A 27,993-nucleotide genomic window follows, 5' to 3' on the forward strand; every position below is an offset into this window, starting at 1 on the left:
AGAGCAAAAGTGGGCAGAGCCGCTGAAGGATATCAGCTCAGGCAGAGGCAGAGAGGAGGACACACGCAGCAGAGGAGCAAGGCGTCGACGACGGAGTGGAGGAAGGGCTCAGCGATGCGGTTCAAAGACCCACCAAAACGGCGAAAATCGCGCAAAAATGCGGCACTGACCGAGGCAGATGACGGGGGATAGACACGGCCCGGGAAATTGGTAAGAACTTAAGAGTAATCATACATTAATAGCTGAAAAATACGAGCCAGGCGTGTAAAGCAATATGGTGGAAAGAACGACAGATAGGCGCAGTGTTGGTAAAAATGGCTATGGTGTGCTGTTAGCGAAGAAAAAAGAAAACGGTCTGCAGAGTTTAAATTGCATGTATTTGTTTTTTAGTTTGTGGATTTTGTATGTTTGTAAGGGCAGTTTTGAGTTAGCTTAGTTTAGATTTTTGAAAGTGTATTTGTTCGCGACCTGTTTGGAGTTATTTCAACCTACGCATTTAAAATTTGCTTTGTCCTTGAAAGGGCAAATGCCCTTGTCTGAATTTGTTCGACAAAACCAGCAAAAATAAGCAAAAGTTTCGTTTTAAAAATGTTGTATCGGGAGCTGATTGATATTAACGCAACAACCTTAAGTACATTTTTGCTTATTTTCACAGTATTCGGTTTTTGAGGTTTTTCATCGAGTTTTAGATGAAAAAAATATTTAAAAATAGATGATTTCTTACATTTTATTAACACAGACCGCTCAGATATAGTTTCTAGCCAGATGTAATAAAGTATTATATACTCATTGCTTATTAATTAAAAATACTTTACATAAATTGTGATAAGTTGCTAAAATGTCCAAAATATGACTATTAACTAAAATCCTTTTATTTTAGACACCATACATAAACAGTACATAACTTGATTGTGAAAATGTAGGTTCTGTACCTTATAAAAGCCAAGATATACTTAGAAATACAAAATAGGGTGTTGGCTTTTAACCCTTTGAGGTACTGAAGGGAGAAGTCATTTAAATATTCACATAAATTTTCTTCTTCAAGTCACTTTACATCTGTAAATCATGTAAAGAAAAAGTTATGCTTGAAAGCTTCACCAAAAGTATGTGAATTTAAGGAAATTCTAAATTCTGTAATAAAATTAAATAAAGACATAAAATCATGTTAATATCTCAGTCTCATGGATGAGGTTGTTGATTTTTAAACATATAAAGGGAAATGCAACACATAATAAAAGCAGATGATATTTAGTCTTTTATGGCATAATACATCTAACTTTGACTATATCGTTAAATCCAACGGATTAGTACCACCCTACACATAACAAAATGTCCTCTTTAAGGTATTCTCTAATGGATGTTACTGTTTAAGACAAATTTAGTCGTGTTTTGAGTCAACAAAGCACGCAAAGATAAAACATTTTTACTAAGTAACAACTAAATATGTAAATACTTATTTAGGGTTTTTGTAATATGGTAATATGTTAATGAGGTCTTGGATAATCCTAAAATATTGCTTTAAAAAGGTATTAAAACAGATGGCTTGCTTATGACTGGCTTGTATGCCTATGTAAGTTCTGATTTTCTTAATTGCAACTACTAGAATAATCAAAATAATGTTTTGTTTTTTGCAGGGATTCGGTATGATGTTTCCCAAATGACGTCAAAGAAGAGCGGAGATTGCTTTGCCTTATCTAAATGGTATGTTTTATATTTGTACCAACCAGGGTATTTTGCGTAGTCTTACCATTCGTTAGTCTTTACTGTTGCATACCTGCAGCCAGTAGGGCGTGCTGTTGTCACAGTTCCTTTCTGAAAAAAGTTTTTTTTTTGTTTTTTGTTATTTCAAAGGGTTGACATTTAGCCAACGTGAATTGAAGAATTTGAGTGATCCGTGCTGCAAGTGGACACTGTAAGTATCATTTTAAGGCAGATTGAGTGTCTTTAGAAGAATTCTTATAAGCAGTTTGAGCTTTGAACTCTTAAAAAAATGTGCTGAATTATTAAAAAAAAAATCACAATAACAATTTAAAAAAAAAAACTTACTAATTTGATTTTAAAAAAAAGCAACGCTGTAAAGTCCACATTTATGTTTTTTGCTTGTACATCAGAGTCATTATTAGGAAGTACCGCTACGTCCACGCATCTGAACAAACACAGTTCTGCCCCCTAGTGTATGATGTAACACATAAATTCCAAATGTATATTAGTGAGCTCACTTACTATGGATGGCAACGTTGCGCGGTTAGGTTGAAATAATTTTCCCTCGACTTAGAATAAAGTGTACTGCAGACACGTAAGATCACTTCGCACATTTTTATAGCTTACAGCACATTAATATTTAAATTGCTTAATATTGAACTGCTATTGTATGGTTTTAAGAGAACATCTCTATTTGTAACACGTTGATGATAATTTTACAATTGACTAGCTAACCTGTGAATAATCTTAAGAATTGTTCTTTTCATAACTCTTGTGTCAGATTTTAAACGATGACACTAATTGTAGTACATGGGCAAGAAATGCGTTTCGTGTGTGATCGTAAATTATACTTGGGACAATGTTTTTGTAACCGATGTGTAAACGACAGGCTTTGGAAACTTTAGCACATCATCATTAACGTTTCTGCTTTTAATGTTTTACCACTTAAGAACTTTTGTTGCATCTCATTTGCAGGTGTACTAAAACTTAAAGTGTTAAAAACCGCAATTCAACTCCTCTGGGGCAGAATTGTTAATCATTTATACCTAAAGTGTCACTGAACCTTTTTTTTCCTCTGAACTTTTGTGTCTGGAAGCAGTTGACAAATTTTGCAAATGCTCCACATTCAATTACATTTTACATTTTAAAATGTTTGATAAATTGGGAAGCAAAATTCAACTCGAAAGTCACTAACTATAACATAAAAATGGTTATAGTCCCTGGATTGTGGGAATGAACGAATATAGGTTTTCTTTTAAAAGTCAAATGTAACCTACATGCTTCTTGTGGGTCTTGTAGAAGTACTTGGAGCCAAGAATGTGACCATTTTGGAAAATTTCTTGCACAGATGGGTAACAAGTATAAGTAACTAAGAATTTTCTCAAAATGGAAAAAACAGATTATTTCCCATAAATGTTGCCAAACCAAATAAAGTGGCAACCACAATTTGCTCTCCGCACAGAAATTCAAGTCTTTCGGTGTCCTTTTCAGGTGTGATTTAAAAAAAAAAAAAAAAAAAAAAAGTATTCATTTATTAATCTTGTCTTCTAATCGTAAGAAGTAACTGTAAAAATCCTAAAATAAATCCACAGGTTAGATATCCCCACACACAGAACATAAAGGAAACACTCTCCAGTGAGCAATACAAAGTGTTTCATTTGATAGAATAAATTTGAAAAGAAAGAATTGCAATAGTTTTAACTTGCGAAGCTACTTGAGTTACACAGCACATAAATGTATCATACACCAAAACCTGAGTGTCTCGACAGTGACTTATAAATTGCCAAGTATTTTTTATCTGCATTAGACAAGTCTGCAAAACGATTAAGAAGATCCTGCCAGCTCTAATTGTCATTCAGTCCAGTACATCTACCATATAATATGTACTTGTGTATATATAATAAGATCTTTTAAAGCACAAAATACTGATTTTACATTAACAACAAAGGTTGAAGTCAGTATGAGTTTAAATATGACCATTTCTCCTTAACGTTTATGTTAAATAACATCATCTTTCAAGTCATTATTGCTGTAAAGGTTGGTTTTGTTTTCACAGAAATGCATTCCTCACATTCAAATCATACTCAACTGGAAACAAGGAAAAGGAGTGTTTGGTAGCCATCTTTGACAGTTAGAATTAGCATTTATAGAATTAAAAGGTCCAGGCACTTAAAGCTCATTAAAACCTGTGAAGCTGGAAATCTTTCTGTGTGAATATTTTAAATGGGTGTCATTCATTGTTCCTCATCTTTTCTATAGTGGAGACAGAAGACACTGTGGAGAAGATTTCAGTTTGTGAAGAAAAAGAAGACAGCTCTGTAAGTTCCTTTTTTTTTTTTTTTTTCCTTTTTTTTTTTTTACCTGATTGCGTTTGTCATGTGCTTTTTGATTGGCAAATTTAAGTTTCAACAGAATATTTACATTTAGATCCAGTTCAACTAGGTGTTCTTTAGGTAGAGTTTGTCAATGTTTTATGACTGACATTCACTTTTAGTTCTAAGAGGCTAGCAAAAAACAGCTGTGAAAATGAATTAACAAAGGGGAAGTTTGGGACGATAAATTTCATTGTAGGATACACACAACAGTTTCATGTGGCTACAAGCAATTTTTGGGGATGTTGCCTGTATTGCCTCCTATAGGCATTTAATAAAAATCCATATTTACCTATATACTTAATTTTGCCAAATCTTATAGATTTTCATTGTGCTGAAAACCTGATAAAACAAGACCAATACCAAACCACAGTTACTTGTTGCTGAATAGTGGACAACTGAAAATGACCATAGTTTGAACTGTTGCTTTAACAGTTATTGGATGCTAATGTGTTGTTCATCTGTTGCTCATGTAATTGGTTAGTCTGGTAATTGATGAAGTGGATCATATTTTTCATATAGTAATATTTGCTTACAGACCTGTGTTGTGCTGTTTTACTCCTAATTTGTGTGAACATCAAAGCTGTTGCGTGAATAGATTGCATACGTAACTGATTGATGTGACTTTAGGTGCAACTCTAGACTCATTTTACTCCTGGTGGTCAGTTGAGGAAATGCTTTTCGCAAATTGCTGGAAGACCTATTCAGCCCATATTTCATTGTGCTAATTACTTTAAAACCCACACAATTTTTTTTAAAGCACTACAAAAAAGTACCACAGCCATTAAAGCTTGGGACCAACACAACATTGTCTTGGGTTTCATTGTAAACGTATCAAGAGTTACAAAGTTGAGTTGCGAACCCTATCGAATTTAAATTCGCATTCAGTACATCGCTATGCCATTTTATTACAGTTCACTTACTATTTGTATCCTTTTTAATCAATTCCGCGTTCATAGGAACACTTAACTCTCAAAAAACAAAATACACCTGCACAGTGATTGCTAGCGCAGCTGAAAGCTAGCTACGTATGTTGCTTGACTGGCATAATTGTAATCTAGTTTAGGATACCTGGTTTTAACTGCTGGACATTGCACTGTGGGCTTACAATTCTTCCTTCTTTTTTTATCCTATCAAGACCCCATTCAACTGGATATTGCTGAAGTGGAGACTACGTTGTTTAACGTGAAGATGGCAAGTTATTTGGCGGTTAGCCAAATTTTGACAAGATGAAAACTTTTTCTGACTGGACTTTGACATTTGGATTTTTATTATTTTTTTTTTTTTTACCTACAACATGGACTCTGGAACACCTTTGCTGGCTATGTAGTGGACTCGTTGAAAAGTTAACATTTGATTTTGGAAAGTCAGCCTTTTGTACATTTGATATTCAAATGTTGTTTTAAATAAAGTATGTGACCTCGTATATTTTTTCCTGGCTTTGTTTCATTAGCAGAGAAATATCAAGGGCACATTTGCCGAAAAAATTTGACAACGTTGAAGTACCTAAAGTCGGAAGTTCTTTTTTGTATTTGTTAATACATACAAAATATCACATTACTTTTCATTGGCTTTGTGTCAATAATTATCAAGGTATGGCCATAGAAATTGAGCTTCAGACTCGTGTTGGAATTTATCAAGTTGATTTATAAGATAAAAGAGAAAGGAGTGATTAAAATTCCCCTTTTTCCATTTAATTAGCCCCACTGATGAAGCTTAACTAACCCTAAAACACCTGAAAATACACTTCACTTGAAAGCTTTCTGGTCAGAGCCCAAATGGTTTCCAAAGGCTCTCTAAAATGGCTACTGGTCGTCCTTCTTCCTGTCTGCGCAGGAAGTGATGTAATTGGTGCAAAATATATACTTTTACAGCCTCTCAGTATTCTTACCTTTTATCAAAGGGCAAGAAAGGTTTCACTTTGAGGCTTGTGTCCTGGGGCAGAAAATGTATGTAAGTTCATATGAACGAATTTTAAAAACATAATAAAAGGGGAGGGACTTAAACATCACCTGAGTGTGGGGTAAATGGAAATAACGTCAATCAAAGGCAAAGCTTTCAGAGCAGGGAAGGAGCTCTAGATGGCGGCTGAGCCTTGGGAAGGGTGCCATGGGCTTTCGTTAGACCGTTTCTTTTGCCTGTTTTTCGACCGAGACTGCTCGATTTTTGATGAAATTTTGAGGGCTACCATCGTGCGCTCGTGTTTTTAACGAAAATCTACGCGATTTGTTCCGTTTTAGTGCTGTTTTTTCGAGCCGTAGGAGCCGTCTGCTCCGGCGAAGCGCTCGTCGTTGTTTTCCATACTGGTCTCTGGCAGCCATGGCGCGCCTCCATTTTTAGTGTGCTGCTGCCTCTCCTCTGTCGCTCTCTCCGTAGATGAAGAATGCAAGGGGCCTACGAGCTTTATAGAAACAAGGCTGTTTTTGTAATTTATTAAGTAATTATCTTTACATCTTTATTTTTATTCGCGTCGGAGGCATATTTAAAGTGTTATAGGGCGAACGAGATTCTAATAGTTCATTTATGGACTAGCACCTTTCTCCACGTTGAATTGACATGTTTACACTGTGTCAAGCTTAATTTACTGTTTTTCTTCATGTTTAAATATTATTTTTCTACTGCTTCGTCTGATGACGCAGTTAGAATTAACGGCATGCGGCTCGATCTGTGAACTATATTGAAAGACATTCAAAGGCATTTAACTTATTGTGAGAGCACCTGTCGTTTTTGTGAGGTCTATTTGACCCAGCGATGTAAATAATGGTCCTTAATTTCTTCGATTTGTTGCTTTTTTCCCTGCTCGTGTCGCACCGCCGAGGCTTTAGCTGCCACCTGAGCAAAAGCAATCTTGTGGGACTTGTATGATAGTTCATGCTTCCTCTTAACTTTTTGGCAGTAAATACCAGGACAAAAGCAACATCCATTCAGATTTTCAGGATACAACAATGATGAAGAGTAAAAGTAAAAAACAAGAGGATGAAGGATCGACTCAAAGCAATGCATCAAGGTATGAGCCTTATACTTTTTTACCTTTTTTTTCGTTTCTGCTTTGATTGTTTACGTTGTCAAGCATGGTTGATCACCTGTGTTAGATATGCGACGTGGTTTTGAAGACGTGCACTAGTGTCTTGAATGACCTTGCTATTGTTTAATAGCCACACCCTGATTTTTTTTCCCCCCTTACCATTTCTTACACTCAATACTGAGGTTTCAGGCCTGTGTTATGGATCTTTGCCCACAAGATGCATGTGTTAGACCACTGGGAAAGCCTTTCCTCCTGTATATTCTGCAAAAAACTTGTCACAGATGTCTTAATGTCCGTTCGCTATAATGTTATATGACCTTGTCTTTGGAGTTAGTACTGCATTGCACCATTTTTTTTTTTTTTAACTAACGTTGTTGATTTTGGGGTTTGATTTATTTCTGAAACAGTGCACTGATTTGTCATTGGACACTAATATATACAGTGTTACAACTGTTTTATATGTAACATACTTTACCAGATAGTTTCTGGACCTTACAAGTGCCCACAGTTCTCCCTTTATGTCAGTCTCTACTTATTTTTATTTTTTATTTTATTCTGTATTTAAATTTTTGGCCAAATATTTTAAAGTTTTAGCACATCTACCTTTTAATACTGGATTATTTCTGTTTATTAAAAAGCCATTAAAGCTCAGTGGTTGTAAACAATTTTTGTGTTGTTTTTTGTTTTGTTTTGTTTACAGCTGCTGAAAGTAAAAAAGAGGTTATGTCAGTGTTCACATCCTTACATTATGTAACAGAATTTTAACATGTTTGTAAGGTGTTATTTTTACTTTCCTGTATAAGCATTTTCAATTGGAACCTTTTTTCTCTTATCCTCATGTCCACTACATTTAAATGATTATGGTGCTCATTTTATTTTGGGTATATGGATGTAAATGTATTTTTTGAACATGTATATTTTGAATGTTTGAAGCTAAACAGTGGTAATTTTTACTTAAATCTAGCTTTATTTGTATTTCCTGCTGGGTTGATTGTAAAGGCCTCTGGCCTGGAGTCTGAATACTTTAACACAGTGGCATTTTCTTGCCCTATTGTCCACTTTTATTATTGTGTTTTGTTGATGTCTGCAAGGCCCTGTGGTCCTCAGGTACACCAAATCTTTATATCAAAATCAGTGGAAACATCTGTTGATCAATAAAGATGTCATCAAATAATCTTGCATGGTTTGAGGACAATGCTGGGGTGACTAACTCTTTTTCTTTCTCGAAAAGAGGAGGATCTGTTTGTTCTCAGTGCATAAATGCTGTTTTCTAACAGTATTAGAATAACTGCCAGAGCAAATACTGCGACCTGACCTCAATAGACTGTTTTTAGAAAAAGACACACAGCAGTTTGCAAGCACCCTCACAGCATTACACTGGCTGTACACTGCAGTTAGGTTACATCACACTTGTAGTCTCTATGTGTGTGATCCTGTGGCAGCCATTTTAGTATTTTCCTCTAGTGTGACTGAAACGTGTCCTCTGCAGTGTTGACAGCCTGACTGAGAGGTGAGCACTATGAGCATTCAGAGCAACCAAAATAACATGATCAAAATCTATCTGGTTTGTGTAATTAAATGACATGAAAGTAGCATTTACATACTCTCCTGAGTCACAAAATGGCCCTTGCTTTGTGTACCCAGCTTGCTCACTTACCAGTATTAAAACTCAGCTCAGAACTACAGGAACAGGAAGACCTCAGATGCTAGGAAGACTGCATGGAGGGCTGTGATAGGCTAGGTGGCCACCTAGCAACACGCCAGCCAATAATAATTCGAGAATGTCTCTATGACCCGCCCACTCCTGACCTCACTTAAAGCGGAAGAAGCCATCTACTTCCGAGTTTGGTCTTTGAAGGAGCGCAACATAGAGGTTGTGCAAAATAGAAACAGCTTATTTTATGTTTATGCTGTAATAGCGTACTTTCAACCATGTTAATTTATTTTTGCCTTTAGCATAATTCCCATCGTCTAAAAAAGGGCACAAGATGGTTATTATAAGCACTTTCTCCATTTTCAAAATAAAAGTAATGATGCTCATTAGATGAAGTGACACCAAATTTTTTTAATGAAAACATTTATGGGACACGATGCCTTTTTCATGGTTTAAAATGTGATCCGTTGTAAAAGGCAGTGATTGCTTGAGATTTATGCCCAGCCATGCTGGGCTCTGGTGACACCTTGTGTCCAAAAAGATAACTGAACACAGAAATTTATCAACTGATAACCCCTGTTTACTGAAACTTCCAGCCAAAACCTATATGTTTACGCATAAGGCCAGTTCATTTGAATCAAAGTTGAAAGCGTCAGAAAAAATATTAATCTGATGAGATAGTTAAAATTCTTATTGCTTTATGCATTATAGTTTTATCTCCTTTTGGCTTATGAAATGTCTTTTTTTTTGTATTTCATTGAATCCTTATACTTCTTCAGGCCTCTATAAAACTTTCACATGAAGTACAGCACAGAATAACTTAGCTTTATTAAACTGCTCACAGCCCAAGCTGCCCTTAAAACTTTTTAAACTGAAGAAATGTGTACTTGTGGCCAGAGCTTATAGTTATAGTTTAGGATTTTTTGTAAATGATTTAAATTACTTTCCAGTGTAATTTTGCTTGTTTCGTTTTGATTTGTTTCAGTGTTAGTTTCTCTCTTTTATTGTATGAAGGACCCATGCCAGAAAAAAAAAACGAGTAAGCGCATTACAATAAAAACTGACAACTTTCTAGAATCAGTTGACTTCAAGTCTTGTAGACTTCCAAAGTATCAAAGCCTCATCAGCAATATCATGATAACATATTCTTACCAGATTAACTAGTAGTAGTAGTAGTAGTAGTAGTAGTAGTAGTAGTAGTAGTAGTATTTTTGTTAGTTTCCCAACTATAATGACCTTCCTTGTGACCATTCATGTGGTTTTAAGGGATTGAGTTAAAAGATTAGGAGTGAGTGATCAATAAACACTGAACAGTGACCAATCTTGCAGATGGGTGCGGTGCTTCTCTAAATTCTTTGGCTGTTTTTAATCTTTTCTACGGATGAAATTCACCTATTTATTGCATTTTCTAATCATATATTTCTTGTGGTAATTCATAGCTTTGCATTATGCCACAAGCATTTAGAGGATGGCAGAGTGGAAAAGACTGATGCTGCTAAATGTGTTTGACCCAGTTTTAATGTATTTCAGTTGTGAAACCAGGTCTGTATACTGCAGGCCTGTTTAAAATGCCTGTAAGAGGATTTGTGAGCCTTGGAGAGAAAGAGGTTATTATAAGATAGTTAGCTGAGTAAGGAACATGGAGCATGATGTAATGAGGCTTCTGCTTCCTCTCGGCCAAGTCACGAATTACTGATGCCATCCAGCTTTTGCAGTTTCGCTGTGCCCTTCATGTGGGGGTGTGCTCTGAAATTTAAGACTTTCTTTTTTATTTATATATATATATATATTTATTCTTTTTATTGCTGCCACCGACAACTCCTGTTACTGCCATGATGCTGCACATAGCTCTTTGAGCAATAGCCCATCATTGACTACAAAGTCAAATGAACATATTCTTTTTCCTGTAGCATTTCGGCTTCAGAGGAATCCAACCGCTCTGCGTCGGAGTCGGGAAGTCAGTCAGAGAGCGAACATGGCAGTGAAAGGAGGAGATCGCACAACTCCGAGTCAAACAGCTCCTCAGAGTCAGAGAGTCACTCAGAATCAGAGAGCGAATCTGCAGAGTCCAAGTCACAGCAAACCGCAGCAGAGGTCAAAGACAAGCCAGTTAGAAAGAAGGAGCGCCTGGCTGATGTGAAGAAGGTAAAGGTCATCGGAGACTTTCTGTGTTCAACCAGATTGTACTTCCTGCCCTCTCACAGTGGTGATGGAAATGACTTAATTCATGAGCGTGGTAATCTGATCATGAAGGTGTGACATGCAGGAAACTTGGACTTTAGCTCTCTGCAGTAAAAGCTTTTCTTTATCCAGACTGTCCTTCTATCTGTGTCAGGCTCTTGCTGTGTCCTAGGTCATCGTGATTATGCAATGTGCTCACATTACTCTCCCACAGACGTGATACAGACACTCAGCCGCAAAGATTATTTGAATTTTAGGTGGAGCTGGATAAAGGCTATTCTTTAATGATATAAATCCTTGATAAAGGCCATAAAAGGTTACAGTAACAATTAAGAGTCAACAGAACAATTGATGTTCTGAATAATCCCAGTTAATGTTTAACTCGTGAGTGAAGATTTGCTGCTTTTCTTTTCTCAGCTAATCGTAAACTGAATATATATATACAGTCGTCGTTCGTCTGACAGAGCTATGCATTTTGACGTGTCACAGTGGCTTGTGGATGGTTTGCAGTAATGACGAAATGAGCTGAGGCAAAAATCGACACACTCATCGTTACTTTCAGCCCTGTAGTGCAAGCTTACAACAGCAGAGTAGAAAAGACGACATGTTACATTTACAAAAAGAAATACAGAAAACCCGTGGCTTCTTTTATAGCATCTGATTGTTTTCTTTCAAAGATGTGGGAAGAACATCCAGATGTGTACGGTGTCCGGCGGTCCAATCGGAGCAGGCAGGAGCCAGCTCGATTAAACATTGGAGCTGGGGTAAGCAGATGTGAATGAGCAGTACTGGTTTGCAGTTATCTGCATTGACATCAGCTGCTATAAACAAGCCATGCACGCCATCTAGTGGATGTTTTGTAGTGTTGGTCTGTTTGATATTTATTCTCTCCGCCAAGGTGGTTATTTTGGGTAGCATTTGCGTGCGTGTTTGCCTGTAGCTTTAAAGATTGCAGTGAATTCTGATAAAATTTTATAGAGGTGTAAAAATGGCGTCATGTTAGCGATACATACAGATTTGCCTTACAGCCGCCAAGATCTTTAAGGTCAACTTAACCCTTTATCACCCAAGTTGCATGCAGGCCTAATGAACTTATATTGTCATTTTGGCTCATCTTTCAGGCAGCATTTGAATTACCTTTCTAGCCCAGAATGATTGAAAACTTATGGTAATCTGAAGAATGCTTGATAAAATCCATGGTTGATCGGGGTTTTTTGTGGGTATTGTTGTTGCCCAGCTGGGCAGGCGGACACCCAAGTTTGTGAATGCGACAACTCGAGAACAAGACGATGTTGGATTTTAAAATTCAAAATACAACAGGTCGATCTGCTAGAAATCTTGGACGAGTTTGAATTTTAGTGACCTTGAACTTGAGGACAGAAATAAAGATTTCTGAAAATCTTGTGAATTTCATAACTCAAGAACGAAGAAAAATTCATACCACACACCTATCAGCTAGTAGGCTGATGGGTAGCACTAGCACAGCAGTTTGTGAATGCCTTGTGTTAGCGTGACACATCGAATATCCCTGTAAAACTCGTCTTTCTGAAACCGTCCGTTCCCAATTTTCTCTCGTTCCAATCAAAATGATTGATTATGTCATATAGGCATATAGGATGTTTTATGGGGATTGTAAATGTCATGTTGCTGTGGACCTTTGACCTCTTCTTCAAGGTCAAATAAGGTGAAACTTGCATAAAATGCCTTATCTTTAAAACTATGCTTAAAATTCTGCTGCCTTTGTTTGTATTGGCAACATTTATGAAGCGATTCTGGTAAATGAGGATTCTAAATATCACATTTCAAATTTTCATCCAAATATCATGTAACATTTGACCTGTGGTTTTCACTTTCACATTTCACATCTGCTTTTCTTTCAAGTTGACCACAGAATGCTTTATTTCTTTAAAGAAAGTATTGTTAAAAGAGGGAGAGAATAAGCTGCCTTGGTGGAGGGTTTGCGCTGTCGGAGTGCTTCTTGTTATTGAAGTGTTTTTCTGCTGGCTGTTCTTGCAGGGCAGCAGTGAGTCTGAGAGCGAAAGCCCCAAAAGGAAAACCTCCCGGGCTAAGAAAAAGGAGTAAGTATAGAGACTGTCAATACCTTATTGAGGACTATAATCTCACCATTATTTCATTTATTTATAATTTGTCAGTACAGCACAATATTGTTTTCAATATTTTTGAATTTTCATGACACTTGCACTGAACTCAACCCATGTTTTTAGAGTTCATGTCAGTTTGTGTCATTCTGCTGCCAGCCTGTGTTCATATTGTGAACCTTATCATTTAAAGCATATTTTAAAATGGGTATCTGTTTGTCTCAGAATGGGCTCAGTTAGTTTTAGCCAGCCAGGTACTGTTCGACATTAAAATCCAATTAGTGGCTTAACCCTGGTTTTAAAAAATTGGGCTGTGATGAACACCCTACGGCCATTATTTTTTCAATTAAAATCGGTAAAATGGCAAAGTCATGGGCCTTGAGGGTGAACTTGTGGCATTTCTTTGTTGTAAGAAATATCTGGAAAGATGATGACTCAAATGATGAAGAGGAGGAGGAGGAGGAGGCTTCCGACAGTACAGACAGTGAGCAGGAAGAGAAAAAAGTTAGATCCAGACGACTTCCTGCTAGAAGGTAAGAGTGAAGTGAAGCCTGGCCATCAGACAGCTACCCACTGGGCATCTCTAAATCATTTCATATTGTGTGAGCGAGCTGATTGGTTTGACTTTTCTTTGGTTTGAGTAAAAATATTTTAACACTCCAGCCTGATAAAACTGTGACATGTCCGAACATCTCATTTGTTTTTGCTCAAATTGGCTACAGCTGTGCTCTGTGTGAAATGCTATTGGCTGCTTCAGGCTTTTAGAATCACCTATGAAACAATCAGAAACCAAAAAAAAGTGTGAAACAAATGAGCCAGGAATTTTGGTTTAGCGTGTCTAAGTGGCTTTTGTCTTTCTTTCTTTTGTTTTTGTGTTTAACTCTGTTTTACAGGCCTCAGGGCAAATCGTCAACAGCCAAAAAGCAGCTCTCTCAGAAGACGAGGAAGTCCCGGAAACAGGAGTCGTCGGCAGAAGAGGACGACGATGATGACGACGACGACGATGAGGATGAGGAAGACACTCCAAAGAGGCAGACGCGACGAAGGGGTGCCACAAAAGTCAAAAGGTGAATTGCTGAACCTAAAGTTAAGGATATTTTCTTAAAAGTAATTTAGAGTTTTCACTATGACCAGTGTTATTAACCCTTTATGAGTGTCCGCACTCATTTCAATGGCAGTAAAATTTTAGCCAAATGAGATTGAGAAATGTATTTTTATTTTGCATATAAAGCCAGATCAGTTACACTTACATATCAGGAATTCAACATATCCCAGAGTGCCTTTGCCTTTCATTAATGGGTTTGTAGAAATCAACAAAAAGTGCACACAACAAAATAAAATTATAATCCAGACGCAGGTGCTTTATCAGCTCTTCATAGCACTTCCAAGAATGGAATATGTGTCGTCAGTCTTGCTGTATGAGCTATGAAGGAAGTGATATTATTTTCCTGGGATTTTTTCCCTCTTTCCTGTAAGTCCTATCACAGCTATATGTGCATTTTATTTTTATTGATGTATAGCAAGTTTAAATGCTCCAAAAATGGCACTACAGCGTGCAAAAATGTAAAGATAAGTGCTGGTGTTAAAACGGGTCCAGGAACATTTTTACCTCGCATGCACCACCTAATCTTCATCACATCTTTCTGTTGTGCTCTAGTTATAAAGAGGACCAACATGACTTTGAAACGGACTCTGATGACCTGATCGAAATGACAGGTGACGCGTGTGAGGAGCAGCAGGACGACGACAGCGAAACCATCGAGAAAGTTATGGACGCCAGGACTGGCAAAAAAGGAGGTGATACTTTTTCACTCGTCTCATTATTTTTAAACCTATATTCACTCAAATGCTTTCTGTGGAGTCTAAAGGTCAGTGTTGTCTCTTGTAGCCACTGGGGCTTGCACTACTGTGTATGCCGTAGAGGAAAATGGGGACCCGTGCGAAGGCTTTGACCCCGAGAAGGATGAAGGGGAGACTCATTACCTGATTAAGTGGAAGGGCTGGTCCTACATCCACAACACGTGGGAGAGCATGGACTCTCTGACACAGCAGAAAGTCAAGGGGATGAAGAAACTGGAGAACTTTAAGAAGAAAAATGATGAACTGAACTCATGGTGAAAATCCCGGCCCTCGCATTTACACAGAATTTCTTTTCAAGTGTGCACCACCCCTGAAATTCACCATCAATTTTGTCCGTGTTTGTAGGTTGAGGAAGGCGTCCCCTGAGGACATTGAATTTCATAACTGCCAACAAGAGCTCACCTCTGACTTGAACAAGCAGTTTCAGTTTGTGGAGCGTATCATCGGTAAGAAATCATTATGTTCTCCCTTTTGCAGAAAATACAGTTTCGATGTAAGTTGTGGGCAAACTATATTTTTGGGGCGACTGTGGCTCAGGAGGTAGTTAGGGGTTTAATCCCTGGCTGCTCCAGTCTTGGTGTGCGACTGTTAGATAGATGGTGCTTGTATGAAAGTGTTTGTGCATGGGTGGATGTATGAATATAAGAATAAGAACCAATTCATTTACCATTAAAATTATTTTTGTTATTAACAGCAACAAAAACAGGAAAAACACCAGGATCCTCTGACTTCCCCTGTAAGTTGCTAAACTTTTTCCCCACCATCTCTGTTAAAACCATTCTTGTTGCAATCATCTTTCTAACATTTTTCCCGTTCAATGAACAGCTCATAGTCATAAGACTCCGTCCTCCAATGAACCAGAGTTCCTGTGCAAGTGGATGGGTCTGCCCTATTCTGAGTGCAGCTGGGAAGATGGAGCTTTGGTTAGAAAGAAGTTTCAGCACTGCATAGACAGCTTCATGAACCGAAACTCCAGCAAAACAGTTCCCTCTAAAGACTGCAAGGTAAGACTGCAAGGAGTCCTATCAAAGCACAGTTTAATCCAAAGCACAGTGTAGGATACTCACACCCATGTGACAAGCGACCAATGGATTTTCAAGCCACATTTGTGATTCCAAAACAGCTGTTCCTGTAACCACAATTAAAACCTTTTGGGAAGCAGCTAGCAGGAATCCTTCCTCAAGCACCTGATCAACAAATTCTGATGTGAAGGAAAGCGAACCTTGTTGTTGTTTAATCCGCTGCTGTTTGTTTTACACAACAAAAGTCTGCACTAGGCCTCTAGAAGTTTTATTAAAACATGCAGATTATCTGTCAACATAGTCTGATACACGTTTAACTTATACAGCAAGCTGTATGAGTTAACTGTAAGCTAACGGCAGCCGTCCTATTTTACATGGAGTCGATACCTGCAGCAAACAGGGGTGAGTCTAAAGGGGGGCATGGGGTGTACTACATCTGATTAATTATAAGGCTTTCATAACATTTTTTCAGACTGAAAGTTAAATAATATAAGATATTGTATTAATTAAACTGCGTTAATATTTGAAAATATAAAAATAAAAGCTTTTTTTGTAAGCCAATAGAAATATACTTGGGCTACTTTTTTATAGACATGTGATTTTATTGACTTTGACCTTTTGATTGTACTTTAGATTATTTATATATTTTTGCATAAAAAATGTAGAAAAAATGAATGTTTTCTTTAAAAAATGAAATTTAATATTAGGGCTGTTCGATATAACGATATATATCGGATGACGATATAAAAACGTCTATCGTTTCATTTTACGCTATTGTTTGTTTCGTGGTGTCGCAAAATAAACTGTTTACGGCAATATTTTTTCATCATTTTGATGGTCACTGTAGTGGCTATATTAATTTCTTAAAGTTCTCTCTTTCTCTTATATTTAATATAACCACACTACAGACTGACAAGCACTTGTTTTTATGCGTTGTCGTTAGCAACAACGAAGGTAAAACCACGGCGTGTCTGCTTGTTTATTTTCCACATAAACCTTTCACAATAAAGCTCAAGATCCTGTTGAGACTTTTCAAAATAAACTGAATCACGTGAAAGATGCAGAGTGTTTAGGGATGAGAAGCAAAAAAGAGCCGTCAGGTGCTAAAAAATAAACCTTAGACTCAAACGTTAGAACAGGCTTTTCCCCGCAGCACGCTGTGTAATAAATACTCACAAAGGAAACGGCGGCGGTTACAACTTCTGTCTAAAAATGTATAGTTTCATGCATCAGTTAAAACACTCGACTCTAGGTCCATGACGCCCAGCTGGAAACACTTCACGCAAGTCGAGCTGCCCGAGATTCACAGAATTTACAGAAAATGTTGCATTTTTGTGATTTATATCATTATCGGACGATAGATGTCTTAATATCGGGATACGAGATTTTGGTCATATCGCACAGCCCTATTTAATATTGCATCTCAATACAATTGAAAAAGGGTTAAGTTGTTTTATTTATTTATTTTTTTGACAGATGTTTGCATTAAAACATTGGTTTCCATTTCAGAAATTGCAATGAGAAAAGTATTTCCCATCCAATTAATCAATGGAATAATCAATAGATTACTCGATTACCAAAATAATCAATAGCTGCATACCAAGTATGCACAGTAGAATGTGGATCCTACTGAGTGCTATGAGTAATTGTTTGTAAAAGCCCAGTAATTACAGGTCTGTCTCTTTGTTTGTTTTGTCTTTTTTTAGTTTTACGTGAGCATGTTTTGCTCCTCATAAGTGAAGGAATGTGTTTCTATCATTTCAGGTATTAAAGCAAAGACCAAGATTTGTTGCTCTGAAGAAGCAGCCGTCATATATTGGGGACTCCAACCTTGAACTGAGAGATTATCAGCTGGATGGGTTAAACTGGCTCGCTCACTCCTGGTGCAGGTAAAAAAATATAACAAAGGGCGCCCCCTTCCCCTCCAAATATGATTTTACAAAGCCTGCATAACTATCTTTTTGTCTCCCTCCGTAGGTGCAATAGCGTTATCCTCGCTGATGAGATGGGGCTGGGAAAAACCATCCAGACAATCTCCTTCCTGTCTTACCTGTTTCACCAGCATCAGCTCTACGGGCCCTTTTTACTGGTGGTGCCTCTCTCCACGCTCACTTCCTGGCAGCGGGAGTTCGACACCTGGGCCCCTGACATGAATGTGGTGGTCTACCTTGGCGACGTCATGAGCAGGAAAATAGTAGGCCGAATTCAAATACTTCTGTCCTCCTGCTGGCTCTACATATAGTTGCATACTTTGAACTGGTGCTTCTGTGTTGTGCAGATCCGTGATTATGAGTGGGTGAACCATCAAACCAAAAGAATCCGTTTCAATGCACTATTAACCACTTATGAGATTCTACTTAAAGACAAGGTAGGCTTCTTCTTTTTTTCTTTTTTTTAATGAATGTTTATACTTTGAGAGTCGGTCACTGACGGCATCTTAAAATTTGACTCTAGGGGGTGCTCGGAAACATCAACTGGGCGTTCCTGGGCGTTGATGAAGCTCACAGGCTGAAGAATGATGACTCCCTGCTCTACAAAACATTAATGGAGTTCAGGTCTAATCACAGGCTCCTCATTACCGGCACGCCGCTACAGAACTCGCTCAAAGAGCTCTGGTCACTCTTACACTTCCTCATGCCTGACAAGTACGTCCCGATTCACACTTTTAGCATTCTACTGAACAAAAGTGGGGTAAATGGCATCCTGTGTGACACGAGTGGCATTTCCTGTATCTGCTGTGCATCGTAGGTTTGACTCCTGGGAGGATTTTGAGGATGAGCATGGGAAGGGAAGGGAAAACGGCTATCAGAGTCTTCACAAAGTCCTTGAGCCTTTCCTGCTCCGGCGTGTCAAAAAAGATGTGGAAAAATCTCTCCCAGCCAAGGTGGAGCAAATCCTCCGTGTAGAAATGTCCGCACAGCAGAAACAATTTTACAAGTATGATTCTATTTCTTCCTTCTGTAACATTTATTGCTTCTGTCTTTCTTATAAATGCCATTTGTAGCGGCTGCATTTCTCTTCTCCATTAACTTGATTTGTTCCTGAATATTTCCAGGTGGATTTTAACAAGGAATTACAAAGCTCTTGCCAAAGGCACCAGAGGCAGCTCCAGCGGCTTCCTGAACATCGTAATGGAGCTTAAAAAGTGCTGCAACCATAGTTTCCTCATTAAACAGCCCGAGGATGGAGACGCTGAAACGCAACAGGAACACCTGCAGGTAATGTCTCAGTGTGAACCCGATTTAGCTCCGAGCGTCACCCCAGGATAGCTCTGCTCTGCAAAAGAGACTAGCTGCAGCTTAACACAGAAAGAAAACACGGCTCTTCCTGCTCACTGATATTTTGCGTCGACTTTTGTGCCTTCTAGGCTCTGGTGAGGGGCAGTGGGAAGCTGGTACTGTTGGACAAGCTGCTGACCAGGCTCAGAGAAAGAGGCAACAGGGTCCTAATCTTCTCCCAGATGGTCAGGATGTTGGACATTCTGGCTGAATACCTGTCTAAGAAACGATATCCGTTTCAGGTAAGATTAGAAAAAAATAGGAGGCTAATGTTAGATTTCACTAAGGATTGATTGGTGTGGTTATTCAGGCTGTGGTGTTCATTTTTGTGATTTCTCCACAGTTAGGAAGGCAGTGATGCACCTCCTGTGAGATGCAATTTCTTGCTTGATAAGTTGTTAGAGATCAGGAAGACCTGATGGAATATAAAAACAGTGAAATGAATTTAGCTTTTTCTGAAGAATTGTTGGTCATAACCTTTACCATACATTTGGTGCTGTCGCCTTGCCTCCGGTTCATGATAACTACGCCACCATCAGTGGGAACATCAGTGAATAGAGGCAGGCCTCAGGCTTTGACTGTTGCTTTTATTGGTGTTTACAGCGAAAGCGCCTTTGGGGATGGCTGCACTGGGCAGATTAGACTCGGCATCAGATGTCAGTGTTGTTGCACGCATACTTCTCCCGGCCTTAGAGTTCATGTGTTTATTTATATCAACAAGTTATTTTCTACTGAAGACCAGACGGACTCCTGCAAGTCACTCGACTCGGGTTGTTTTTGCTTACGGTCTTAGTCTTAGGCTGTTGTGATCAGTCTAAACATATAGAGTCAGTGCAATGCGTGGCATGTAAGGACGAGTAATGCGGAGGTTAGCGGGAAAATCTTCAAAGGGTAAATCTCTCTTTGCTTGTCTCCTCTTCAGCGGCTGGACGGCTCCATAAAGGGAGAAATCCGAAAGCAAGCACTTGACCACTTTAACGCAGAAGGCTCAGAGGTATGTAAATAAAAGAGTTTCAGTTTTTATTCTAATATTTTAACAACGTAGAATACACTTACAGCAATTTCTTTATTATTGGCTCAATTGCTGTTCGATGACCAAATGTTTGGGGCATAAGGCACGTGGGCTCTAAAGCCCTTAATAGCAGAGTCCTCAAGTGCACCCTGGCCAGCTGGACCATTTCCTGCATGTCCTCACGTTTCCTGGGCTGCTCTTTATTGCATACACAGAATATGGCAAATTTGGTGAAGGATATAGTTTATAAATTATGCAGTGAGGCATAATTAGCGCCATTAGTTAGTTTCCAGTTGCTCACATAATTGTTTCTGTTGTTTTTCTTTGTTTTGTAGGACTTCTGCTTCCTTTTATCCACCAGAGCTGGAGGTTTAGGTATTAACTTGGCCTCGGCAGACACCGTCGTCATCTTTGACTCTGACTGGAACCCTCAGAACGACCTGCAGGCGCAGGCGAGGGCTCACAGGATTGGTCAAAAGAAACAGGTAATCTTAACGCTCAGGTTCACGTCTGTAATCATAGGTGTGCTTTGTAACTAGTGAGATTGTTGTATAAAAATGTATCTGCGCTCTTCCCTCGTAGGTGAATATATACAGACTTGTCACGAAGGGAACAGTGGAGGAGGACATCATCGAGAGGGCGAAGAAGAAGATGGTTTTGGACCATCTTGTCATTCAGAGAATGGACACGACTGGTCGAACTGTTCTGGACAGCAACTCAGGAAACACAAAGTAAGACTTTGAGAATTTAGTAGTGAGGGTTTTAGCGGATGTGGACGTTCTTTGTGTGATTAACACTTTTAATTTGTTTTAACAGTTCAAACCCATTCAATAAAGAAGAACTGACCGCTATTCTCAAGTTTGGTGCAGAAGATCTTTTCAAAGAGGCTGAAGGCGAGGAGTCTGAACCACAGGTATCAGAATGGGTGAATAGCTTATGTGTGCTTAAAATTGTTTTCACATATTTGGGAGTTAAAACAGACTATCTTTGTTTCTATAGGAAATGGACATTGATGAGATTTTGAGGTTGGCCGAAACCAGAGAAAGTGATCAAGGCTCAAGTGCTACAGATGAACTTCTGTCGCAGTTTAAGGTATCTGCAAGCTGTTACAGCATCCTCAAAGACCAAACCAATTTATTTATTTATTTATTCTTTATAAAATACTGATCAAAATTGTCTCTTTTTTCCTCCCCCTCTCTTTTCTTTCTCTCTCATCGATGTGTCAATGCAGGTGGCCAATTTCTCCAGTATGGAAGAGAGCACTCCAGAGTTCGAGGAGAAGCCCATTCCAGAATGGGATGACATAATTCCCGAGGAGCAACGTCGCAAAATTGAAGAGGAGGAGAAGCAGCGGGAGATGGAGGACATCTTCATGCTGCCTCGAAGCAGAAGCTCTAATAAGCGGGTAGGAAAGGTTATTTGTGAAAGCAGCACTGGTCTCTGTTTCATATTGCACACATATACAAGAAAGAGATGAATGACAGCATCTACCTAACAAGCTAAAGCCTTGAAAGCTTGCAAGACTATGCAATTGTTAACTCCCACAAGACAATTTAATCTCCCTTACTGCATGGCCAAATGGAAGAGCCCTCTCATTATTCATCCAGCCTCCATGAGGCCCTCTGAATAGTGAACATACAAAGCTCATCAGTTTGGTCTTATTAAAAGTTCAGCTGAAGTTTATTGAAGCAAGATGCCCCTCTTCTGGGTGTTGATGTGAGGTGGAGGTTAAGCTCCCAGCGTTCAGGCTTTGCAAAGTGCTTTTCCTACTGAGTACCTCCCAGCTGATCCAGTGTAGCATCGATCGAAAAGAAAAGCTGGAATTGATGTAATGTTCATATGAGTGATTGACTTTATGTCGACATTTTCTTTGCATTATTTTGTCCATTTCCATTATTTTTCCTGCATCACCCTTAATTGTATGAACCCATAGCCTCGTGACTGAGTATATATTATGGATTATGTCACTATTACACATAAGAGTTACATAAAACTGAAAAAAAGGCAGCTGCTCAATATGTGGCTGTTTTGGCTTTTAGGCTCAGGCCAATGACAGTGACAGTGATGTGGGCTCCAAACTGAAGCACCGTTCATCAGGCTCTGAAAGTGAGACCGATGACAGCGATGATGACAAGAAGCCAAAGAAGCGAGGAAGGCCGAGAGCTCGCAAAAACAACGTGGAGGGTTTCACTGATGCGGAGATTCGCAGGTAAAACTTCTCCCGTGTGTTGTTTTTCTTATTGTTCTTAAAGTGACATTCGGTTTTCTTTGAAAGCATCTTTTCGTCAGCACAATAAAAACATATTCATAATGTCATCATCAGGTTCATCAAGGCATACAAGAAGTTTGGATGTCCACTTGAAAGGTAAGCCTATTGTCACAGATGTTAAGGTAGCAGTAAGCAGATTTTTTAAAATGTATTTATGAATTTTTAAATGCTGCTTACTTACTTACTTACTTACTTACTTACTTATTTATTTATTTATTTTTGTGTGTCCAGGTTGGAAGCCATTGCCCGAGACTCTGAACTGGTGGACAAATCCATCGCAGACCTGAAGAGGCTCGGTGAACTGATTCATTCTAGCTGCGTGACTGCAGTGCAGGAGCACGAGGAGCACCTTAAAGAGAACCCAGTCGAAGGTATGTCGCTTTTAGTCATTTAGCTAATAAAGATACAGTTTTTTGAGTGGCAAAAATGAGGAAGCATCATCATTATTATTATTATTATTCCAGCTAAAGGTCCTGGGAAGCGACGAGGAATTAATATCAAGATCTCAGGAGTGCAAGTCAATGCAAAGTCCATCATCCAGCACGAGGAAGAGTTCGAGCCGCTGCACAAAGTTGTGCCCTCCAACCCGGCTGAGAGAAATAAGTAAGATATCACTGTAGAAATAAGAAGGAACACAGTGTCTTGTATCATGTTGAAGATTTGATGTTCTGTTGTGGATTAAAACTACCAACACTTTGCTTCTGCCAGGTTTAAGCTGACGTGCAGGGTGAAAGTGGCTCACTTTGATGTAGACTGGGATCTGCAGGATGACATTCAGCTCTTGCTCGGCATCTATGAGCACGGCTTTGGCAACTGGGATCTGATCAAGACTGATTCTGACCTTAAACTCGCCGATAAGGCAAGCGTCACATGCTTACTTTTACTGCTAAGCTGAAAAGTAGAGCTTCAGTGTAGAAGACAGCAAAAATGACACAAGCACACGATGTAAAATAGTTTTATTATAAGCATTTAAAGAAAAATGGCTTCGTGGAGCTATTGTAAAAGCTTTCGAAAATGCTGTTTTAAGTTCTTTCCAGTTTTATTTCTGTCTTCATATTCACTGCACTCCTTATGGATATACAAAATTTACAGATTAATTAAAGAGTCTAACAATAAAATCTGTCTGTACAGATTCTTCCAGATGATCCAAGCAAGAAGCCTCAGGCCAAGCAGCTGCAGGCGAGGGCAGAGTATCTTCTCAAGCTGCTTAAAAAGGAACAAGACAGCACAGATCAGGCTAAAACCGGGGAGGAGGTGTGCTACTATTAATCACTGAGTATCTCATTAACTTGGATTTGCATGTACACAAAGGGACTTTCGGTACCTCAGCCTCACTCGTTGTCTTTTCCTTCAAGGTCAAAGTGAAGAAGAGGAAGCCCCGGGTGAAGAAGGAAAACAAGATTCTTAAAGACGAGCAGGGAAACGACATCTCCTCCCCCCGCCTGTCAGACAACCCGTCAGAAGAGGGCGAGGTCAAGGTCGGTCAGACTGAATTATACTTTGTTATGGATGTTAGAGGCTACGTGTGGACGCAGCCCTGCCTGCAGTACATGTAATGGTAGTAAAAGTAAATAAATAATGACTAATGACCTGCTGTTATATATGTTTTTAATCAGGAGGATGGAACAGAAAAGTCCACTGTGAAGAAGAGACAGAAGAAAAAGGACAACAAAGAGAACAAAGAAAAACAGGGAACTCCCAAAAAGGAAAAAGATGGGGACAAAGAAAAGAAGGGTGCCAAGCCCAGAAAAGAAAAGGTATTTCAGAGACCCTGATAACCTGAATTTAAGTGCCTTCCTCACATTTACACAGGCTAAATTGGACAGGATTTGTGCTATAACGTGCAGCTGAAGGATGTTTTGATGTCTGCTCTTTCAGGCTAAAGGAGCCAAAGGGAAGAAGACTCAAGGTCCAGTTCATATTACAGCTGGATCTGAACCAATTCCCATTGAAGAAAAGGAGGACGATGAACTTGACCAGGAGACTTTCAGTATTGTGAGTTTCTCTTGTGAACAAATCACATTTATGCATTTATTTTTTGAATGCCCAAGAACAAAGCATTGCATTAATCATTGTCTGTGTGTTTGTAGTGTAAGGAACGCATGAGGCCTGTGAAAAAGGCCCTGAAGCAACTGGACAAACCAGATGAGGGTCTAAGCGACCAGGAGCAGCTCCAGCACACACGCACATGCCTACTGAAGATTGGAGACCGCATCACAGAGTGCCTTAAAGCTTACAGCGATCCCGAACACGTCAAAATATGGCGAAGGTGAGAAATTACAATGGGAATTTTCTGTGTGTAACTGAACATGACGATTGTCTCTTCTGCTGATCGTTTATTTATTTATTTATGTTATTTTTTTTGGGGGGGGGGGGTTGGACAGAAACCTCTGGATTTTCGTGTCCAAGTTTACAGAGTTTGGTGCAAGGAAGCTACACAAGCTTTACAAAATGGCACAGAAGAAGCGATCGCATGAGGAAGAGGTGAGGAACTGTTTGGGATTAAACCTGACCCGTTATACTGTGGCTAAGCAGCACTGAAATTGTCCTGTGACATTTGCAGAAGGAGCAGAAGAAGAAGGAGGACGTTTCAGGGAGAGTAAAGTCATTCAGGCCAGAGCCGTCTGGTTCCAGTCGAGACTCCACGGGGACTCAGCCGTCCTCCAGAACTGCATCGCACTCCACTCAGCCAGGACCCCACGGACACCACAGAGAACCGTACAACGCTAACAAGCGGCACTTTAGCAACGACGGTACGTGTGTTTGATGTTTATTCAAAGGGAGAAAAATCAGACATCGGTCAGTTAATGTCAGCTTGCTTGTGTTTTTTTTTCTTTTTTTACAGATCGAGGAGACTGGCAGAGGGACCGTAAATACAGCTACCCAGGTAACAGCAACTCATCGTGGCAGGGAGATCGGCATCATCCCTATGACCCTCATCGCTATAAGGACCACTACGGTGATCGACGGCCGCACGGAGACCCCTATCGCAGCTCGGGCGGTTACCGCAACAACTCCTCTCCTCGAAAAAGACCATACGAGCAGTACAGCAACGACCGGGACCACAGGGGTCACCGACCCTACTATGACAGGTGAGTTTACGTGAATATGGTGACCTTCAGAGGCGAGTAGATTAGCCAGAAACTATACTCAAGTAAAAATGTTTTCACTTTGTTGAGAGAAGTCAGACTATGTAGCTACTTCAGATTTTGAATACAAAAATGAGGTGGCACCAAAAATTCCTCTATTCAGGAAAAAACAGAATAATTAACAGACAACAGGAGGAAATGTAAAAAGCGTCAGCCTTGATGGTAACACCAATATCTGTGAAGGGATGTCTAGTATCAGGGGACTTATTTAGGCACATTAGGAGATAATAGGGCAACATTTTAGAGAGAGTTCTCTGTTTAATGCAGGTGTGTTCACTGTGCATAATAAGCTCTTTTCTCACCCAAGTTACAGAGATGTTAGCTCCATTATGATTACCGTAACAAATTTATTTTTAGAGATAAATAAATTTGATTAATACTATACTAAATCACAACACAGCTGCCTCAAGGTGCTTAATATTTTAAGGTAAAGACCCTACAATACTACACTGCAAGGAGAACCATTGTTTCTTTAGTTTAACGAACTTTCAACTATATTTCAGGCATCCAGACCCTAAAAGAAGACGTCCTGATGACTTCCGCTCTAACTACCACCAGGGAAGAGACGGTCCTCTTCAGGATTTCAGGAGGATGCCGGACCACAGACCTGCAGGTCCTTCAGGGCCAGATCATTACAACAGGCCGTTCCACCCTGAAAAACCTCCTCCACTTCTAGACCCTCGTTCCCCGCAGGCTCAGAAGTCGCCACAGGACTCCCGCTCTCCACTGGAGAGGCCTGGAGAGCTGAATGCCATGGCAGATCCGAACTGGAACAACAGGAAAACTTAAGTCTGCCCAGACAGGCTGAAAAAACTCATTTAAGTGTTTAGTCCAGGGTCAAAGCCACATGCTGCTGCTGATGGACAAGTCTGGACTGGCCAAAACATAAGCTCACAGTTGAAAAGGGAATCAACACGTACCCTCGTTACCAGCAAAACCAAACTATTTTTTGCTCTTCCCCGCCCCCGACAGTGACTGTGGCTCTGAATTTGTGCCGTGAAGGAAGAACTTTGTTTTCTGTCGTAAAGATGGAAAAACAAAGAACCTAAAACATGCAACTTTATTTAAACGAACTCATCAGTTAATCACGGTAAGACTGAGTGGCGCGCTCATGGATGCTTAGTCCCATGGACTATTATTATATAAAGAAAATTTAGGATACAAGAACTAAAGCCTGATCTCCATCCTAAAAGTGCCTGAAGGTGTTTTGGCCTTTTTGAATGGTAAATGTATGGGATAATTCCCAAAGGAACCATGACATGAACTTTTATTTTTGCGTTTAGCTTTAAGTGCAAATGATGTCATAAGAAGGTTTCCGTACGATAGAATGTGTACCGTGTTCTCACCTGCACCTTCAAAATGTTTTGTGTCGAACATGTAGCCGAACCGAACCATGGGAGTTTCACCATGCGGGTTAAAATGAGATCTGTTGACACTTAAACGACGAAACAAGCCAAGTTGTTTCTTCTACAAGCGCAGCAATGGTTTTTAACAAAGTCACACTTCTCACGTGTTTAAAAAGGAAAAAAATCATTGTGTAGTAGTATAAATCATTGAAATCCTCCTGCTCTGTTGACTTTAACCACTTTACTGTTAGTAAGCCCGATGAATTGAAAGCTTTGGAAGCAGTATTTATTGCAACAACTTGTACGAAAGTTTATAACACTACAACTTCAATCGATCCCTGATTATCAGTATTACGATGGTTAAATACTCAGTTATTTCTTGGGGGGGGATTTAAGCGACATAAGCTTCTTCTTCTTTTTTTTCTCCTCTCTGTACTTAATCGTTTGGCAATATTTTTGTTCTTGAATTATAATCAGGAAGTTGCTGTTGAAATTTCCTTCTGTTTATTGTCTTTAGTCACTTTTCCTGTGCCAAATCTGACCCTGCTCCACCCCCATTTTTCTTTTTTGTTTTTTTTCCCCTTTTTCTTTGCTTCTCCGTTTGTGCCTTATTTATGTCTGTATTATCAAACTGTATATCAGCTCATGAACAATACGGAGGTCTCACGCAGGCACATTTTTAAGTACAAAATTGTAATTCTTTGCAAACTGGTGAAGGGACCCACTCTGGTAATTTGTGTGCTTTTTCCAAAAGAGTTAATGATTTGAGAAATATTTAAACAAGTATATAAAGGAAAATCAAGCGTCTTCTGTCCAGGGGTACTTAACCGATTTGTTACAGTGAGCAGCCAGCCCATGTTTTCTTCCACATCAAGCAAGCTATAGTTCCTGTATCATATGTTCTTTAAGAAAGTCTAAATAATTTATATTTGTGACAAAAAAAACCACTCTTAGTGAGAAATGTGTTGTACATATGTTTGGACATATGTAATAAACTTTGTTACACAATGACTTTCATCTCTGCT

The 27,993-nt window shown here is 39.2% G+C and overlaps 1 protein-coding gene across 2 annotated transcripts; it reads left to right on the plus strand.

Moving 5' to 3' along the window:
• Positions 1 to 27,979, plus strand: chd2 (chromodomain helicase DNA binding protein 2). Of its 2 annotated transcripts, XM_063479708.1 has the most exons (42): positions 1 to 210; positions 1,635 to 1,701; positions 1,852 to 1,912; positions 3,961 to 4,019; positions 5,212 to 7,080; positions 10,663 to 10,897; positions 11,611 to 11,697; positions 12,950 to 13,011; positions 13,446 to 13,565; positions 13,926 to 14,099; positions 14,690 to 14,829; positions 14,921 to 15,146; positions 15,238 to 15,338; positions 15,587 to 15,628; positions 15,718 to 15,896; positions 17,679 to 17,803; positions 17,892 to 18,108; positions 18,193 to 18,282; positions 18,369 to 18,559; positions 18,663 to 18,851; positions 18,970 to 19,132; positions 19,282 to 19,434; positions 20,115 to 20,186; positions 20,540 to 20,689; positions 20,787 to 20,935; positions 21,021 to 21,117; positions 21,204 to 21,296; positions 21,436 to 21,609; positions 22,244 to 22,413; positions 22,528 to 22,569; positions 22,705 to 22,844; positions 22,938 to 23,076; positions 23,182 to 23,332; positions 23,605 to 23,727; positions 23,829 to 23,951; positions 24,090 to 24,230; positions 24,352 to 24,468; positions 24,564 to 24,742; positions 24,858 to 24,957; positions 25,037 to 25,226; positions 25,319 to 25,565; positions 26,126 to 27,979. In XM_063479708.1, exons 5-42 carry the CDS (start codon positions 7,019 to 7,021, stop codon positions 26,409 to 26,411), a joined length of 5,439 nt encoding a protein of 1,812 aa, XP_063335778.1. In that variant the 5' UTR covers positions 1 to 210; positions 1,635 to 1,701; positions 1,852 to 1,912; positions 3,961 to 4,019; positions 5,212 to 7,018; the 3' UTR covers positions 26,412 to 27,979. The 2 variants fall into 2 exon arrangements, with proteins under 2 accessions (XP_063335778.1, XP_063335779.1); XM_063479709.1 differs by lacking the exon at positions 13,446 to 13,565.
• The last annotated feature ends 14 nt before the right edge of the window (positions 27,980 to 27,993 follow it).

The sequence above is a fragment of the Pelmatolapia mariae genome, linkage group LG7 (genome assembly GCF_036321145.2).
Source record: "Pelmatolapia mariae isolate MD_Pm_ZW linkage group LG7, Pm_UMD_F_2, whole genome shotgun sequence".
Classification (NCBI taxonomy): Eukaryota; Metazoa; Chordata; class Actinopteri; order Cichliformes; family Cichlidae; genus Pelmatolapia; species Pelmatolapia mariae.